This window comes from Rosa rugosa, chromosome 3, assembly GCF_958449725.1.
Source record: "Rosa rugosa chromosome 3, drRosRugo1.1, whole genome shotgun sequence".
Taxonomy (NCBI): domain Eukaryota; kingdom Viridiplantae; phylum Streptophyta; class Magnoliopsida; order Rosales; family Rosaceae; genus Rosa; species Rosa rugosa.
Genome location: NC_084822.1, coordinates 48,617,958 through 48,637,245, shown reverse-complemented (window position 1 = coordinate 48,637,245; position 19,288 = coordinate 48,617,958). Strand labels below are relative to the sequence as shown.

General features: G+C 38.0%; 1 protein-coding gene and 1 long non-coding RNA gene across 4 annotated transcripts; one reads left to right on the top strand and one right to left on the bottom strand.

Annotated features, from left to right (window-relative positions):
* Positions 1 to 6,951: 6,951 nt before the first annotated feature.
* On the bottom strand, positions 6,952 to 8,811 carry LOC133740595 (WAT1-related protein At5g47470-like). The gene is made up of 6 exons (XM_062168543.1): positions 8,711 to 8,811; positions 8,477 to 8,577; positions 8,155 to 8,389; positions 7,742 to 7,855; positions 7,291 to 7,334; positions 6,952 to 7,190 (listed from the first exon to the last, which is right to left on the bottom strand). Exons 2-5 carry the CDS (start codon positions 8,536 to 8,538, stop codon positions 7,299 to 7,301), a joined length of 447 nt encoding a protein of 148 aa, XP_062024527.1. The 5' UTR covers positions 8,539 to 8,577; positions 8,711 to 8,811; the 3' UTR covers positions 6,952 to 7,190; positions 7,291 to 7,298.
* Positions 8,812 to 14,244: 5,433 nt separating this feature from the next.
* On the top strand, positions 14,245 to 17,326 carry LOC133740942 (uncharacterized). 3 transcript variants are annotated; one of them, XR_009861527.1, is made up of 3 exons: positions 14,438 to 15,059; positions 15,652 to 15,748; positions 15,900 to 17,326. It is a non-coding gene; the product is annotated as an uncharacterized LOC133740942 (long non-coding RNA). The 3 variants fall into 3 exon arrangements; XR_009861528.1 differs by having other exon boundaries at positions 15,652 to 16,008; positions 17,028 to 17,326; XR_009861526.1 differs by having other exon boundaries at positions 14,245 to 15,059; positions 15,652 to 17,326.
* The last annotated feature ends 1,962 nt before the right edge of the window (positions 17,327 to 19,288 follow it).

Below are 19,288 nucleotides of genomic sequence, written 5' to 3'. Positions count from 1 at the left end.
AAAAAACACCACCGCAGGGGTGACAAGGAGGAGGAGGCGAGCTTGCCGGTGCCCAGATTCCGTCGTGGGGTGGCCGGAGGAGGAAGAAATCGGTGGAGGAAAAATCAAGCCGAAGAGGAGGAAAGGATCGGGGGAGAGGAGAGAGAAAACTCTGTAAGTTTCCGAAAATGGAAACTTACCACAGTAGTTTCCACCTTTTATAGAAACTTACTATGAACAGTAATTTTCGTATTTCGCTCATAACTTTCTCATACGAACTCCAATTTTTATGTACCACATATGCACGCGCTCGGTTTAACGTCCTCTACAACTTTCATGAAGAACATTTTCTCAAATTTTGACCTGACCAAAAAGTCAACTTTTAGGGCCACTACAAGTACTGAAACGATAGTAAAAGTGAAAGTAAAGATCGTTTACCGTCCAAATGACTAGTAAACCGGTGAATTCAGGTTCGGGACGTTACATTTCTCCACTTGTGTAGTTGGGCATAATCTTCTGCTTAACTTGAAATGATTTCCTAGAGGTGAGCTTACTGGCTTAGCTTCTTTCATGTTGAACCTTTCAAGCACCCGTTCAACATACATCTCTTGTGACAGCCATAATTTCTTCGCCTTCCTGTCACGAGCAATCTCCATGCCCAAAATCTGCTTAACTGGCCCTAAGTCTTTCATATCAAATGACTTTGATAAATCTGCTTTCAAATTGCGAATCATAGAAATATCTTGGCCCACTATCAACATATTATCAACATAGAGCAACAAAATTATGAAATTACCTCCAGTAAACCGCTGGATATAAACACATGGATCTGCACCAGTTCTCTTGTACCCATGACCCACCATGAATGAGTCAAATTTCTTGTACCATTGCATTGGCGCTTGCTTAAGCCCGTATAAACTTTTCTTCAACTTGCAAACCATGTGCTCCTTTCCCTCAACCTCAAAACCTTTCGGTTGCTCCATGTATATTTCTTCTTCCAAATCACCATGAAGAAATGTTGTTTTCACATCTAACTGCTCCACCTCAAGATCCATGCTAGCTGCCATGCCCAAAATAACTCTGATAGAAGTCATCTTGATAACTGGTGAGAAGATCTCATCAAAATCTACTCCTTCCTTCTGCCCAAAACCTTTTACTACCAAGCGAGCCTTGAATTTTGTCAACTGTTCATTCTCATCTCTCTTTAACTTGAACACCCATTTATTTTTGAGTGATTTTCTACCTTTAGAAAGCTCCACCAACTCATAGGTGCCATTCTTTAATAAGGACTCCATTTCAAACTTCATTACCATCATCCACTTATCACTGTCTACATGAGTCTTTGCCTCCTCAAAGCATTCAGGCTCTCCATCATTGGTTAACAAAATGTATCTGGAATATGGATCATCTCCATCACTAGTCACCAAAATATACTGTGAAGAAGGATACTTGGTACTTGGCTTTGGCACTCTTTTGGATCTTCGAACTGGTACTTGGGCATTTTCTAGTTGCTCCCCCTGATTTGGCTCCCCCTGATCATGATCCTCCTGGTCATTATCTTCAGGTTCTGCTGCTTCTGCTTCTGCCATATCAGGAACATTTTCATTTACCATATCTTGAGCTTTGTCACTAGGTTCTTCTTGAAGTGGTGATGAATCGTAGGTGAGGTGGTCATGTTCTACTTCATTTTTATCAAAATCCGCAATGGTTTGACCTTCATGGAACACCACATCTCTGCTTCTGAATAACTTCTTGGTCTTTGGATTCCATAACCGGTAGCCCATATCTTCATTGCCATACCCAAGAAAAATGCATGGCATGGCCTTGTCATCTAGCTTTGATCTTTGCTCCTTTGGTACATGTACAAATGCTTTGCACCCAAACACCCTCAAGTGGGATTATAAAGTGTTTTTACCGGTCCAAGCGCCTTCGGGAGTCTTCAAGCCCAACGGTACACACGGTGTTTGGTTGATAAGGTAACATGCGGTTGTCACTGCTTCGCCCCAAAACTCTTTGCCAGGTTGGCCGTCTTCAGCATGCTTCTTACTTTTTCTAGAATGGTGTGGTTCATCCTCTCTGCTACACCATTATGCTGTGGGGTGCCAGGAATTGTCTTCTTGTGTTTGATGCCATGCTTCGAACAATAATCTCTGAACTCGTTCGAAGTATACTCTCCACCGTTGTCACTACGGATACTTTTGAGGGTTCTTCCTGTCTCCCTCTCCACCATGGCATGGAATTCCTTAAAGGTTTGGAACACCTGGTCTTTTGATTTCAACAAATAAACCCAAACCTTTCGTGAAGCATTATTAATATAAGTGACAAAATATTTATTATGACCTAGTTATTCAACTTCCATGGGGCCACATACATTTAAGTATGCTAGGTCTAATACATTTTCTTTCCTTGTAAATGTACTTGTGAAACTAACTTTATGTTGCTTACCAAATAAACAATAATCACAAGGGTCAAGTGAGGTACCTTTGGCAAAGGGAATTAGAGACTTCTTTGCCAAAACTTGCAATCCCTTCTCACTCATGTGGCCTAGCCGCTTGTGCCATAGACTTGGAGAAGAATCATCCACAACATTCAGCCCTCCTTTGCATATCTTGCCATATGTCTTGTAGAGGGTGCAACACATCTTCCCTCTAGCAACTACCAATGATCCCTTGGTAAGCCTCCGTTTTTGATCACCTTCATGATGATGAAACCCTTGTCAGTCAAGCACACCGGTTGACATCAAATTGAGACGTAGACCTGGAACATGTCTAACATCTTTCAACATAAGCTTGTTGCCCAAATCGGTCTCAAAAGAAATATCTCCAATTCCTGAAATCTTGGAGTAGCCATCGTTGCCCATCTTCACAATCCCAAATTCACCATTTTTGTATGTAGTGAAGTACTCCAAGTGTGGAGTGGCATGGAAAGAGGCTCCGGAATCAACAACCCATGCAACACCGGGACAATCATCAACATGTAGACATTCACCTTCAAGACAAAGGAACTCACACTCATCATGAGACATGGAAGCTGCAGTATTTTTCATGTCATCCTTTGGTTGATGAGTATTGCCATCTCGACCCTCCTTTGGATCCTTCTTCAACTTGTTACAATTCTTCTTCATGTGGCCAAAAATACCACAATGATGGAACTTTCCATTGAATCTTGTCCTCGATCTGCTCACACTCCTTCCATGACCTTTGGGACCTCTGCTTTTGCTTCTTCCTCTATTCTCCGCCACAAAGACTTGGCTATTGTCGGAGCTTGAAGATTTTCTTCTAGTTTCTTCATTCAACATGTTACTTTTAACATTATCCATAGACAATACACCATTTGGAGCAGAATTACTTACGGTTACAACAAAGGTCTCCCAATTGTCCGGCAACGATCCCAATAGCAACAAGGCTTGCAACTCATCATCAATCTTCATGTCCATCGTGGCCAATTGATTGATTGTACTTTGGAAGTTGTTGAGGTGCTCGGTCACTCTAACACCATCTTTGTACTTTATGTTTATGAGCTCCTTGATTAGAAATGCTTTCTTGGCAGCGGTCTTCTTCTCAAACAAGGACTCCAACTTCAACCACAATTCATGTGCGTTGGTTTCATTGGACACATGGTGGGATACACTATCATCCACCCATTCGCGGATATGACCGATGGCTTTGCGGTTCATTTTCGTTCAATTCACATCCGATGTCCCTTCTGGCTTCCCTTCCGGCTTGGCCTCCTCTCCTTCAATTGGCTCATGCAAATCTTTGCAATAGAGAATATCCTCCATTCTCGGCTTCCAAGTAATCCAATTAGAGTGGTTGAGTCGGATCATGGTACTCCTTGAACCTTCCATTCTAACGCCTCACGAACCAAGGGCTCTGATACCACTGTTGGGAAAATTAATAGAATGGAAATAATAACTCCAACCACAAAAGGATAATATGCAAAGAAATAAAGAAGTAAAGGAAAGGGAACACCGGATATAACGTGGTTCGGCAAGGTTCCTACATCCACGGGGCAGCAACAACAAGAACTTCCACTATGATAAGGTGGGTACAAGAGATACACAACTTCAAGAACACTACTTGAAGGAAACTCTCTCTCATACTTGTTTTGCTACCTAACAACTACAACACTCTCAACTTGGAGTGGACACTCTTCACTCTCTACTTGGATGAAGATGAGATTGGATTGGATCGGATGAGATGATCAGAATGGGCAAATGACATCTCCTTATATACACTAAGGAGGAACCCTCTAGATGACTTCATTAATGCTCCATTCAACCACCTTCAATTAATGCTCCTTCATGAATCTTCCACATTCATCTTGGTCCATGCACTTCAAACTCTAGAACCAAGAGATGTTTGACCCATATAAATTCCTTGTGGAAAACTAGAATACATTATTCTAGAACCAATTGATCATTCATGAACATTCTTTGAATTTGGTCTGGATATTTAACATCTAGTACAAAGCAATTTTTAGTCAGCATCAAGCAGTTGGATTTGCTATGTGTCACCTTATTTCTGATGATCATCATTATCGATCGATTTATAATTTGTTGAGCTGCTAGGTTTTGAGAATATATACATCCCACATGGGAAAAATGGGACATTGCTTGTGGGTTTATAAGGGTTTGGGCCACTCCATCCATTGCCAATTGGTTTTGGATGTGAACCCCAAATTACTTTATCATGGTATCAGAGCGGGTTACCCACGTGTGCATGCCTAACAGCCATACGGGCTCCACGTCACCCAAAGTTGTCCACGTGTATGGCTTGAAAATTCGCCACACGTGCGGGGGCGTGTTGAGAATATATACATCCCACATGGGAAAAATGGGACATTGCCTATGGGTTTATAAGGGTTTGGGTCACTCCATCCATTGCCAATTGGTTTTGGAAGTGAACGTCAGATTACTTTATCATGGTATCAAAGCGGGTTATCCATGTGTGCATGCGTAACGGTCACACGGGCTCCACGTCACCCAAAAAAAGTTGTTCACGTGCATGGCTTGAAAATTCGCCACATGTGCGGGGGCGTGTTGAGAATATATACATCCCACATGGGAAAAATGAGACCTTGCTTGTGGGTTTATAAGGGTTTGAGCCACTCCATCCATTGCCAATTGGTTTTGGATGTGAACCCCAGATTACTTTATCACTAGGAACATGATTCTAGCAGCGTTCAGTCAATATTAACAGTTGTTCAGTAGATCAATTCTCTGTATCTTTGAGGAAATAGATTTGCTTATGCGTGGGCAGTTCCTAGTTTAACCCAGAGTCATGATACATAGGCATCAAGTCCATTGATACAACAATGAAAAATGGTAGCAACAGGTCCAAGAAAGGAAACCCATCAAACATATAGAATTAAGATATGGCCCAACCCGGACCAGTCTAGACGTACAGATTCCCCGCTCCCCCCACCTGTTATATTACAGCATTGGCAGAAACCAATGCTACAGAGTCACTCGTATGCACTAAAGTTCTGGTTGTCTAACTAGGGATTCCTCCATCTTGACGTTACTGGAAAGCTCAGTAACCTTGAAGTTCAAATGAGACTCAAGAAGTCTCGCCACAATGTCTAGGTAAATGCTCGACTACTGGAAACGTAAGCCCCAATGCTCAAAGCGTAGTGATCCACTTGATATGGAGGCCGAGCAGAATCTAAGTCCAGCATTTCAGCTCCGTTCACGAATAGTGATCGAGTACGTGGTTGCATTGCATTGCGTCGCAAGACTTGCATTGCATTGCGTCGCAAGACTTGCATTGCATTGCGTCGCAAGACTTAGGCTGTGTGGATTGAAGGTCGATCATCTGAGGCTTTACTCTAAACCCTAGACGTATCAAGAACTGGATCAGTTCACCATGCATCATCCCACAAAATACAATGGATTTTAGAATCACTAATCTAGGATTCTAGACCATGTCTGGATCAATCAATACCTTAACCCCAATAAACAATTCTTAGAGTCTACTGCATGCTTCAGCGTAAAAAATATTTATCCCATACATAAGGCTAGAGTTCGGATTTCCTCTTTTTTTTTTTTTTTTTTACCTTGTTGGTGATGCCTCCATCTTAAAACATCATCACAAACAAAGCCCTATTTTTAACTGATCATGGTTGACACTTTTTTCTTAATTCTTAGGGTAATTGTCATGTACGAGAAGGATTAAGATGACACGAGTTGAGATTAAATAGTTTTTGGATTAAGATGAGAGAAACCGATTTTCAAACTTAGCATATCACCGTCTTATCCAGAAAAAATTCATGACCACCTGCTACCGTATCCTCTTCCTCTTGTTTTATACATCATTGTTAATCCTTCAAGTTGTGCATACTTTATCAATTTCTCAAAATTAATGGTTGAAAAGTTGTACCTAGCTATGAATAAATTATGTGCTACCAATTGGTATCATCCTCAACTAGGCCAGAAAATTAAATCCATGTAACGCAACTCTACTACTTAGGTCGCCACTAGCTAACTATCCGTGTTGAACTGGAAGGAATTAGCTGACACTCTTTAACTATCCTATGACTTTGATTGTCTGAGACCAAGTATATATTATTTTTCTCATCATTTAGTTTATATTATCTCAAAAAAGGTATGAAGTATGATCGCCAACCCCACCCTGTATATTCGCCCCCAAAAAAAAAAAAAAAAAAAACACCCTGTATTATTTCAGAATGAGAAGTTTTAAATACACACCTCTAATTACTTAATACACACTCACTACCACAAAACTGGGCTATACACACCATTCCAAATGGTGTGTATTGATACAATAGACTCCAATCATTGGTGTGAAAACCCAATAGCCACCACTTTAGACACTATTATGGGGTTGGTTTCCTTTGCTGCCGTGACATATACCCAAAGAGACACTATCAGTAATTTTGGTGCCTTAGAATTGTGGGTCCTACCATGCCAATGGTGCCTCAAATGGATTTAAAAACTTATTCTATTTCACACCATTGTTGACAATGGTGACTTCAGAAATTTCAAATTAAAAAAAAAAATAATTCAAATATGAAATCATTTCATGTGGATCCAAAGCACTCCCTTCTGATCAACAATACTCCTAGTTGAATACAAAATATTCTGCATACATAAAACTATCTAGAAGTTGATGTACGTTAAACTACTTGGAAGTTGAAATGTTCCTATACTAGCAGCGACACTATCCATCTTCTCCTTCAATCACGAGCTACTACATCAGACAATGTTAACATGAAGTGATAATAACTTTTGAAATACAAAAACATAAGCTTGGTGCATATCCAATTTCACAAAGAAGAAAAAATACATACCCTGCTATTCATGTCATTGGTAGATCAATGTTGACCATGGATTCCTGAAAGTAACAGAGCCATATTGACAATGAACAAATCAGAAACAAAATTGTAGTTTGGAGGCCAAGAATGATATAACAGAATTGGATATATCAATTAGCAGGCTATTTTCTAGGATTGGTGCTCCCTGTTTTCTGATTAATCAAGCACAATCACGACCTTCATCAACACCACCACAGTTACTTTTTGCCACACTGCATCTACTAAAGTTTGGCTTCCATCACAATTTAAAGTTTCCAAAAGAATTTGGAAACAATAAGAATGAGATGAGACATAATGATGTAAGTATTAGCTCAAATGGAATATTGCTGCCTCCCAATCAAAATATTTTAAGGAGGATAACAACAAGCAAGCCTCCAATTGGATGGAGAAATTACAGTCCTTTGATGTTAATGAAAGAAGGTCTTACCATCAGAGTTCTGTTGCATGTTTTATTTCCTGAGGTCTGGATGTATATGACCTTAACACTTCTAGAGGACGCTGGTATGCAATCAGCTTCATATCGATCAACAATTTCAACAACCTGATAAAAGATGTTCCTGATTAAGGAAATATGCAACTATTGACTGACATGGAAACCGGAAAGGATCTTACAGGTCCTTGCAAATTATATGTAAAATGACTTCAAGAAATGGAAGTAAAGAACCCTATGAAAGATGTTATGGAACATAAGGACTTGTTGCAAGAAAATCACCCAATATTGTAGCCTGTAGTCATAAAATGAACACAAATACTACTGATTAATACTTCTGTAGTGAAGCAAGTGTATAAGCGAAGATGACAGTTCTATTTATTTATAAACATGTTATGGATGATCATCACCTGCAAGACAACATTGCTGAACAAAACAAACACCGCAGCAAGGAGATACAAGCAACTGATAATCTTTTGCTTATCGAAGATTACATCAGGAGAATGAGCTTGATATTGAATCTCTGTTGCTGGGGCGGAAGTGGTGCTTTGCATTATGCTCATTGTGAAAGCGCTTACCACACACAACAATGTGCCTAGAATCTTCACTTTGCTGTATAGGCAACTAAGTTTTGCTCTCTCCAATCTACATAGCCATCATAACTAAGTTATGTTCTGTTAAATATTCTAATGATTCATAAAAAAGTAGAGATGAAAATTAAACTATAGATACCTAACAGTACAAGCGATAACACAAATACTTCCCGGAGCAAGATTAGGCATGGCTGCTGCCATTGCTGGTAAAGTGAGCACGATCCCCTTTAAAAATAATAACTGAAACAAAGTAGTGTTGTATTTAAAGAGCAGCGCTGAAGAAACATTTGGCCTAAAATACAAACACAATGTAAAATCCAACAAACAAAACTATCAAATTGAAACAAAATCTGCCTAAGAAATAGACTCTTACACATTTCTGGGCAGCTTTTCTCTGCTGAGATCCTTCTTTTTTGAATTCAAAACCTCCTCTGTAACATCTTAGTATTGCTCTCAAATCATTCACAGTGTCTCTAAGCCAAACATAGTCAACAATGCCTTCTGGAAATGAGTCATTCTTACATTAATCTTATTCAAGAAGTAACACATTCTTTTAAGATAACACATTCATCTCAGAGTGTATTTGGGTAGTTTACCATTTCCAAAGAGAAAAAAAAAATATATATCACGGGTTGGTTTAATTAGCTCACCTGTTTCCATGGAAAAGCAATAGTGATAGCGGGATTGAAATGGCCACTAGAGATGTAACCAACAGAGTAACTCAATGCAGCCGGTTGATTATCCTTATATCCCATTTCCTTGAGCAACATACCTTCCAACGCACAAGAAAAACCCAAATGAAATTCCATCAGACATAAACATTCAAGATCTGCAACATGCAAGCCTAAAGATTGAAAATTTAAAAGCATAGAGAAGAGAATACAGAAAGTTACCGCGAGCACCCCTGCCTGCCCCATCGAAGGGCCTCGTAGATCCAAACCGTCACCGTCGGAGAACTCTACAACAGATCCGCCACTCCATCTAAGCCAACCTCGAATCACCAAAGCCTCGAGGTTGGCTTAGGCCGAAAAATAACATGGCTTTTGAAACTGTGATCGATGAAATCGAGCGATTCTGGAGTAACAATAAAAAATTTATGGCGCAGACGAACACTTAAACGAGAGAGAGAGAGAGAGAGAGAGAGAGGGAAATAGCAGGCTAGGGTTTTTAGTCGAATCAAGTGAATATATACGATAGATGAGTTCTTTGCTGTCTCGGCACCACACCATAAGAGTTGTTTAGAACTCAGCCCAAACATATGAAGGCCGGAGCCCACTTATAACACCAAAACAAACAATGGTGTGCAAATTCACTACTATTTAGTAAAATATGACACCAAAACAAATAATGGTTAGTAAAATATAACACCAAAACAAACAATGGTGTGCAAATTCACTACTATTTAGTAAAATATGACACCAAAACAAACAATGGTTAGTAAAATATAACACCAAAACAAACAATAGTGTGCAAATTCACTACTATTTAATAAAATATGACACCAAAACAAACAATGGTGTGCAAATTCACTTGTGAACTCACCATACTTGCATAAGTGGCCAACAAATGGTATCTAATGCCTATATTTGTGGTAGTGACTCCATACTTAATACACCACCCATTTAATTTCTCATTCTAATATTTTACTAAATACACAACCCAAAGTACCTAAAATATCTTTAATCTAAAAAATCATGAAATATCCTACTTTTTTACTATATTAGGATTACTATTTAATACGATTAGTATATGCTATTATATTGACGTTTTGTAAATAACAATATTGATTACTTGTGTTTGTTATTGAGAAATCCATAAAGATTTATTATTGTTCCCTTTAAATAGATGTATATAAATAAGTTTTGTTTTATTTGAGTTCACATCCACCAAACACCATGTTAATCAAGTATAAAATTATGAGTTGAACATTCAACTAAAACTATATCAGTAGTTTCTCACTTTCTCCACAGTAGTGGAACTAAAAAGTTGTCATTAGAGGGATCAAACAAATTAACAGTTACAAAGTTTTTTCACATGTGATGTTTTATATTAGAAAATAAATTGATTAATCATAACTCTTAGAACAAAAAAGGAAATTAACTAAAAAATGGGAGTAAAGTGATATGTTTTAAAAATATTTAATGCCATTGATTTTGAAATTCTAAATATTATGGTTTAGAAGTTTCTAACCTCATTTAATGAACTTTATTCTTGTATTAAATTGGGAGGCTATGTATAAATTTTTTTTGTGTTTATCTAACTATTTATACATAAATATTTAAATAGAATAATATAAGGAAAATATGATTATTTTTTTCCTTCTAGAATGCATAAATGTCTGTTTTGTCATTTAATCTACCTACAAAATCTAATTTGAAATATAAAATAATAGAGATGTGTATTAAGTGATTAGGGGTGTGTATTTAAAATTTCTCTTTTTTTTTTTTTTTTGAATATGCCAGAGGCGAAATAATATATTCATCACAAGTCAGAAATAGGCCGTTACATACCCTTTCGCTGTCATTTAAGGGCATAGACAGACAAGAAGCTAGTGGTAGTACCCACAAGTGGTACGTACATATAGTCCTACTCATTACACATTCAATACGTAGAACTAGCGGATATCCTCCTTCGGTACTACTCCAGAGACGCTAAAGAGACATAAGGTGCACAATAGTGCTTAGGTTCCTAAAACAAAGGAAATTATTGTAACTAGACAAACTAAAAACATAGGGATGGGCCTAGGGCAAACACCCCAGCCCACCATAGCAGCCCAACACGCAGTCCAAAGAGGAGTGACCCAAAACCAAGGCCCATCAAGGCAGCCTTGGCTTGACCCGACACCACCGCCGTACTGTACCCGAAGCTCATGCTGCACAGTCGCATGCCGCATGACACCGCTCAGGCCAACATCGCGCGCCGTCACGACCAAAGTCGCCCACCCCACGACCTCATCCTGCACGCCGCCATGACGTCACCACACCGGATTTCACGACCCACCTACACACGGCCTTTACCTCCATTGAAACCCCAAGCCGGAGCAGTCAAATCGAGATCCTCCGGTCCCGAGCAACATGGCTACCGGAGTACAAACAATGACCACTGGAATCGCTGCCAAGAACATACCTGCAACAACCAAGATCCAACCACTCCATCCCAAGATCTACATAGGCAATCATGCAAATCCCGCCCGGCAGCAAAGCCCTGAGGCTTCGGCGAAGCCAGAAGGCCAGCCTAGGCTAGGCCGCCGCCGGACGAGACTATTCTCAAGGTCGGAACGCCTCCTTAGGGTTTTCTCAGAGAGAGAAAAAGTTTTTTTTCACGTATATATGTCGAAGTGATAACATAATTCCCTTTAAAATTTCTCTTTCAAAATCAGTCATATATGAGAAATTTTAAATACACACCCCAAACTATTTAATACACATCCCTATTATTTTATATTTCAAATCAGATTTTATAGGTAGATTAAATGACCAAAATAGACATCTATATATTAGAAGAAAAATAATAATAATCATATCTTCCTTATATGATTCTATAATTATAAACACAATAAATTTCTATATATGCATCCTCATTTAAAACAAGAATAAAATTAGAAACCATCTAATTTAAATTTTCCTTAAATAAATTGTAATTAAATGGGGGTGAGAAACCATATAATTTAGAATTTCAAAATCAATGGCCTTAAATAAATTGTAATTAAATGGGGTGATAAACCATATAATTTAGAATTTCAAAATCAATGGCATTAAATGTTTTTAAAACAAATCGCTTTACTCCCACTTTTAGTTTTTTTTTTTCTAAAAGTTATGATTAGTAAATTTTTTTTCTAATATAAAAAATCACAGGTATAAAACTTTGTAATTGTTAATTTGTTTGACCATCCAATGACAATTTCGTAGTTCCGCCATTGTGAAGAAACTACTGATACATTCTTGGTTGAATGTTCGACTCAAAATTTTATACTTGATCAATATGGTGTTTGGTGGATGAGAACTTAAATAATACAAAACCTATTTCTAAGCATCTATTTGAATACTTTCAAAAATAAAAAAGCATCTATTTGAAGGGAACAATAATAATTCCTTATGGATTTCTCAATAACTAACACAAGTAATTAATATGGTCAATTATAAAATACTAATATGTTAATATATACTAATCAAATTAAATAGTAGCCTTAATGTAGTTAAATAATAGTGTATTTCATGGTCTTTTAGGTTAAGGATATTTTAGGTAATTTGGATTGTATATTTAGTAAAATATTAGAATGAGTAATTAAATGATAGGTGTATTGAGTAAGGAGTGTGTATTTAAAACTTCTCGTCATATATACATAATTCATCTTCAAAATATCTCTATCTGCAGATATATGATATATCTACACATACATATGAATAGGCATGCATATACTAGCGTGATTCAACATGTATGTATATCAATTGGCATTTTCTCTCTGACCAGGTGGCTGGAGTTGGTAACTATCTCGGGTTTTCGAAGTTGATATAGGGCATGTTGCTTTAGTAGTAGGGTTGGTTTTGTTATGTTCTTTTTTCTTTTTTCTTTTTTCTTTTTTCTTTTTTCTTTTTTCTTTTTTCTTTTTTCTTTTACCCTCTCCAGGGATAACTTGTTCCCAATATTCATTAAGGAGTCGACAAGGGCGTTTGAAATTGCAACTAGTTATGTTCTACGAGTTGATTTTGATTCATTGTACCAATAAGGTACCAGTTGACCCAAGGAAAAAAAAAACATATTATTCTTGGTTTTGTTTGCGTTCTTATTCTCACTTATCTAATTATATAATTAGGCTGTACTCCTGTACAACGGGAATTGGTATATATAGGTAGCGACAATAAAACTAATGTTCAAACTCAAGCTGAACACAGGTCAGTCATTAGAATAAAGAATGGCTAATTTTAACATAGAATATATCCTTGTTTTATTAGCAAGCAACAAGTACTGAAAGTTAGTGCATATATATAATATGCTAATTAAAATTTAATCAGAACAAATGATCGAGCTGCATGGGTCACACCAGTAACTGCTACCGTTAGCTTATGATGTGTGCCCTTCCAGACCTATAGCATTGCCAGTTCCATGCCTCTTTGAGCCTTTGGCATTATAATCACTTTATAATTTCACGGTAGATTGAGAATGAGAGGTTTACTGAACTATATAGCTATGTATTCTAAAGTATGATAATTATCTATTCATGTAGAACAAATTTGATTCATTCATAAATTTGTTTTTCTTCAGTATTCTATCGAAAGAAGCTGAAATTTTACATAAATGATTTACATGTAGAGGCTTAAACTCTTAACAGTTGGATTGTCAAAATGTAATTGAAAATGTGTTTGGTGTGCGATCCTTAAATGCAGGAAAAAAAATTACCTTAGTAGATGACCGCTTTGTATACTACACATGATTCATGATTGTCTTTTTAGTTTTTACAAAGGAAAAAAATAAAACAAAAAAGTACATAATTTAATATCAGGGACAATGATTTAATTATGGACCTTGCAGTTCCGTATAGTCATTTTATATGAAACAAATTCAATTCTATAGAATAATATCGATGATGACCGTATCATAACCACTCCTTTCTCTAAATCATGCCCGACAATCATCTGTTACTTTAATTGATTAGTAGTGATACTTTGCCATAGTTAATTGTTCATCTGCTAGCAGCATGTCGACACTTTGCCATATGCTAGCAGCATGTCGACACTTTGCCATAGTTAATTGTTCATCTGCTAGCAGCATGTCGACATGTCGACACTTTGCCATAGTTAATTGTTCATCTGCTAGCAGCATGTCGACACTTTGCCATAATTAGCTATTGGGCTAAATATTGTTTAGTACCCTGTGGTTTGGGTCCAAAATCAATTCAGTCCCTAGACTTTCAATTTCATCAAAAACACCCTTACACTATCATTTCTCATCCAATATACCCCTCCGTCATGATTCCGTTAAATGGAGCCGTTAAGTAGCTGATGTGGCATGCCAACTTGGCACTGGTGGGGCCCACATGGCAGGAAAAATTTCAAAATTCTAGACTAAAATTTCAGAATTTTTTTTTTAATGACAATTGCAGAAAATTTGAAATAACAAATTTGATTCCCTCTCTCTCTCTCTCCCCCCCACCCTCGGTTTCTCAGCAATCTCATCCTTAGATCTGCTGAACCAACCAATCTCACCACTCTGGTTTCTCCGTCGGCTGCTCCCATACCAGAAACAAAGCTCTTCGTAATAGTCTCACGCTCCATACCCACTACTCTAGTCATCATTTCGTCTGTAGTGAAAGCCCCAAATGGATCGAAAACCGGCGACTCCGATTAGCAATCGGACTCGGATTCAGAGTGGATGCTATCGCAATCAGAATCGGAATCTTTGAGTTTGGGTATTCTCTAGCGTCATCGGGACTTCATCGGCGTCGATCTGGATGTAATCTATGAGGATTGATTCTGGGTTTTTGCAATTTTTAATTTCCCAGAATTGCAGAGATGAGGGCTTGTCATCAGAGGCCTTGAACGGTGCGATCTGATGAGGCTCCGATTCCATCCATTCCGCTCCGATCCGCGTACGTCATCATGTTTTTCTTCGACTGGTTCTACGGCGTGCTTGCTTCCCTCGGTCTGTGGCAGAAGGAGGCCAAGGTCTTGTTCCTCGAGCTCGATAATGCCGGCAAGACCTTGCTTCACATGCTCAAAGATGAGGTTAGCCCCCCCCCAATCCCCTTATTCCTATTCCATTTTTTCCTTTACTTCAATTTCAATACATAGATTAGATTCTTCATTTATGTTTGAGATGAATTGGAAGTTAAGCTAGATTTACTAGATCTATAATTTTTATGCTAAAAACTAAATAGCTTCACAAACTGCTGGAGCTTGAAGCTGATGGGGTTTTGGATAGGTTGGATGATCTGGGAGACCAATTTGATATGAAAGCTTTGGTCTTTCACATTTCTGGAGTCTTGGGTTTTCTCAGTGTTTAAAAAATTTCGTGAAATATGTGAAATTGATGGTCTAAATTTGTGGTAGAGAGGGTGTGTTAAAAATTTAGATGAGAATGAATAGACTTCAGGTTTAATCTGTTGGTTTGGATAGAGAAAGATACTAACTTTGAAACTGGGTTTTCTGTTTTGATTAGAGTTCTGATAAATTAGGGAAATCCATCATGGATCTGAGATTCTCAGATCTATCCATCTAGGACTATTCATTTTATGTTTGCTAGGATTATTCATTTATGTTTGATCCATTTCCCGTTTATGAAGGTGCATGATTTTTGAATTTTTCCTTACTTGTGCAGTTTGAAAGGTTCGATTGATTGGACATCTTGATCTCAACTTCTCAAGGGCTGTTCATTAGTCTTCGAAAACACAAGAACCTACTCTCCAGCAACTAAGGTGTTAGCAGACTTAACAGAAAAAGAAATATGGCCTGTAGTTTCTGTAACAATTCAATTTTCACAGATTGGTGTTATACATGTAGTACTTCTTACTTTAGCATTGTCTACTTTAGTTTAGTTTCTCATGGTTCATGTAATCTTGACTTCAGGTTGTTTATGAATACAAATGGCTATAGTCTCGCAGTGGATATATGGAGCTTGGGATGTACTATTCTTCAAACGGCGAGTTCAAAACCCCCATGGAGCCAGTATGAAGGGGTGAGAAATACCGTTCAGAACCTATTCCTTTACAAAATTTCTTTTCCATTACTAGCATAATGAAAATACAAAATTCCTTTTTTACAATGTATATTTCATTATTTTATTTTGGAATTGTCGTAGAACTCACAAGCTGTAGCTGTTACACAAGCTCTGGTAGCATACTTATTTTGATTTATAGTGTAACAAATCCCACCTTCCATGAGTGACTAGGAGCAGTTGACATGTCTTTTTAGGAGCAACTCCATGAAAAGGAGCAGGCCATGCATGCAGGATTTGGAGATGAAATTACAAGAAAAATATAGAGAGCTGCATCCTACCAAATTAGATAATGAAGCAGTTAGTTATATGTTTATGAATTTTCTCTTGGTTGCTTTAGCTGAGCAATTTCTAAGTTTTACCCACTTTCGTAATTTATATATATATGAGTTCAGAAGACAAAGGAAGTTGCAGATGAAGTTTTGTTCATGGCAATCTTATCAACTTTGAGTCACCAATTATGATACTGTTGAACATCTGTAGAAGAGTTCCTGCTACAACATATTTGAATTCGACTAAAATACTATACCTTTTCCTCAATATTTCCTATCCATGTGTACGTTTCCTGTTTTCCTCCACAACTAAACTCCTACAACTTCCAACAAAATCAACATCTTGCATACACACCAGTCAATGATCATTTCCCTGTTCAATACCAAACATTAGGTTCTGTTTTCAGTGTTATGTTCTTTCTTGGAAAATTTGATCTACAATTGTAGTAAACTATAGTAAGCTCTAACATGCCTAAATCAAAGTCTGAAAGAAATGACCCTTGCTTAGATCTAGACCATTAGCTATCATGGAATCTTCGTGCTTTATCTCAATGATATGTAGCTATAAATCACATTGCCCCTTTGTTCTCAACTGGAATAAAAAAAAAAATTGCAAATCTGCTTTGTGTTCTGGAACCATTCCTTTACTCTTCTTTTCTGTCTGTTAGTTTTTATTTTGTGATGACTTACTACTGTTATGACTTGCAGTGAACCAGTCACAGCCAACCCCAGAGCCAACCGTGGACAGCTCCGAAGAACTAATGTAAAACTTTTGGTTAAGATTACAAATGTAATATATTTTTCTTAAGACCAACTATTTTTGTAACCAACATATAAAACACAATGTTGGTTAGAATAGCAATTTTTCAAAAAATGTAAATAGATAAGCTTGGTTAGCATACCGGGTCTTGCTAAGAATTTCAATTTTTGGAATATGTAAATATATTGTTCAATTCAAGAAAAAAAAGAACCTGCGGCATCGCGCGGGGGAATGATCTAGTTGAATCTATTTGTCTCTGGATTTGTGTGGAAGGAAATATCAATGTCACTGCTTTGTAAAATTAAAAAAAAAAATCCCAGAATTTGTTATTTCAAATTTTCTGCAATTTTGTCATCAAAAAAAAAATTCTGAAATTTTATTTTAGAATTTTAGAATTTTTCCTGCCATATGGGCCCCACCAGTGCCAAGTTGGCATGCCACATCAGCTACTTAACAATACTATTTGACGGAATCATGACGGAGGGGTCTATTGGATGAGAAATGATAGTATGAGGGTGTTTTTGATGAAATTGAAAGTCCAGGGACTGAATTGATTTTGGACCCAAACCACAGGGTACTAAACAGTATTTAGCCCTTAGCTATTTAAGTTCTTTTAATTTTTTTTTTTGAAAGGTAAGTTCTTTTAATTTGTTTGCTTGTTTGTTGTTTTTATTGCTGTATTACCTTTGTTTTTATGTCCAAACGTTGGCACGATGATGATCAATAGAATTCACCTAATTAAGTAATTAAAGGACATTGCACTTTTAGTCTATCAATTTTTGTAGATGATAACATGCAAACGATATGTGTATCAAAATGTAAAGGATAATATGTCGATGTCAAAATATGTCATTTTTGTTTGGGAAAAAAAAATGTTATGTTCTTAAGACGGCTATTTTGTGTGACATATGTGATGTAAAGTTAACAAATGAACAATTTATATGATAAGAAACACATATAACTATTAGAGCTTTCTACCCTTATAGAAACCTTCTTCTTTTTTGGGTCAAAGCATAACAATCCTTATCGATCCGTAGTATATCTTCAAAAACTGAACTCTTTAATATTAAATTGGGCGGCCTTCTGTCTAACAATTAATTTTTTAGTTGCACGAAAAAAATAAAAATAAAAATATTTATTTACCCTAATTTGAGTTAAACTAACCTCATTTATATTATGTCAAAACTCAAAGAGCAAACCCTAGGGTTTGAGCGGAGCAGCGAGCGGCGGTGATCCTTCCGAGGATCCTCCGATCGCTTAGCAGTGGCGAGGCTATTCGTCGTAGGATGGTGATGATGAGGGCACTGGCGGTTTCTTTGCTTGTGTTTCTCTTCAGCGTTGGCTGGTGTGGCGAAGACCTGAGTCGATGTTCATCTTCGACCTCAGATCGGTGCTGCCTCTGGTCCAACAGACGGGAATTGATGGTTTTTTTGGCTGACCGGCTACTATGGCGATGGGGTAGACCACCAGAAGTCGGCACGGTGACGGGGACGGTCAGATTGTGTGGCCGAGGATGTCATCATCTAGATCCTTCGACGGTGAAGGCGCAATCTGGGATGGTGACGGGGACTGTCCGATTGTGTGGCCGAGGATGTCATCATCTGGATCCTTTGACGGTGAAGGCGCGATCTGGGCTGGAGGCGCTGCAGGGCGGGCTGGTTCCAGGCGTGCGGCGATCAGAGGTGCAACAAAGGGCAGCGGCGGTACCAGTCCTCTGCTTCGGCGCCTGGTCCTGCCTTGATTGGGTGCCCATATCAGCTTTCTGGGTGCCCAGTATAAGGTTGTGGGCTTGGGGGCAGGGCTGGCTTTGGGCCCGAGACAGAGCCCAGTGGTTGGGATTGATTTCTTCTCATATTTGGATTTGGGATTTAGGAGGTGCTTTAGGTACTTACTTGCTCAAATGTGTTGTTATTATTTCAGGTGTGTTGTGCTTAAGTTCAGGCAGACTGCTTATTGCTATATTCTATAAAAGATCTCAGTATAATCACACTGTGAGTACCACAATTGCGTGCCTGGTGCGCAGTGTTAATTGTGCTGGGACGAACATGGTCTTGAGGCATCTACCGATCTCTTGCATGCCCAAGTTACAGATTCTGATGATTTGGTCTCCAAACCTCAAGCTCATGGCAATGGTCTCATTGTTGGTAATTATCTTGAGGAGGCTGGGAATTTATCTTCAGTTTTCTGTTAGTTTATCTATAAGTGATGT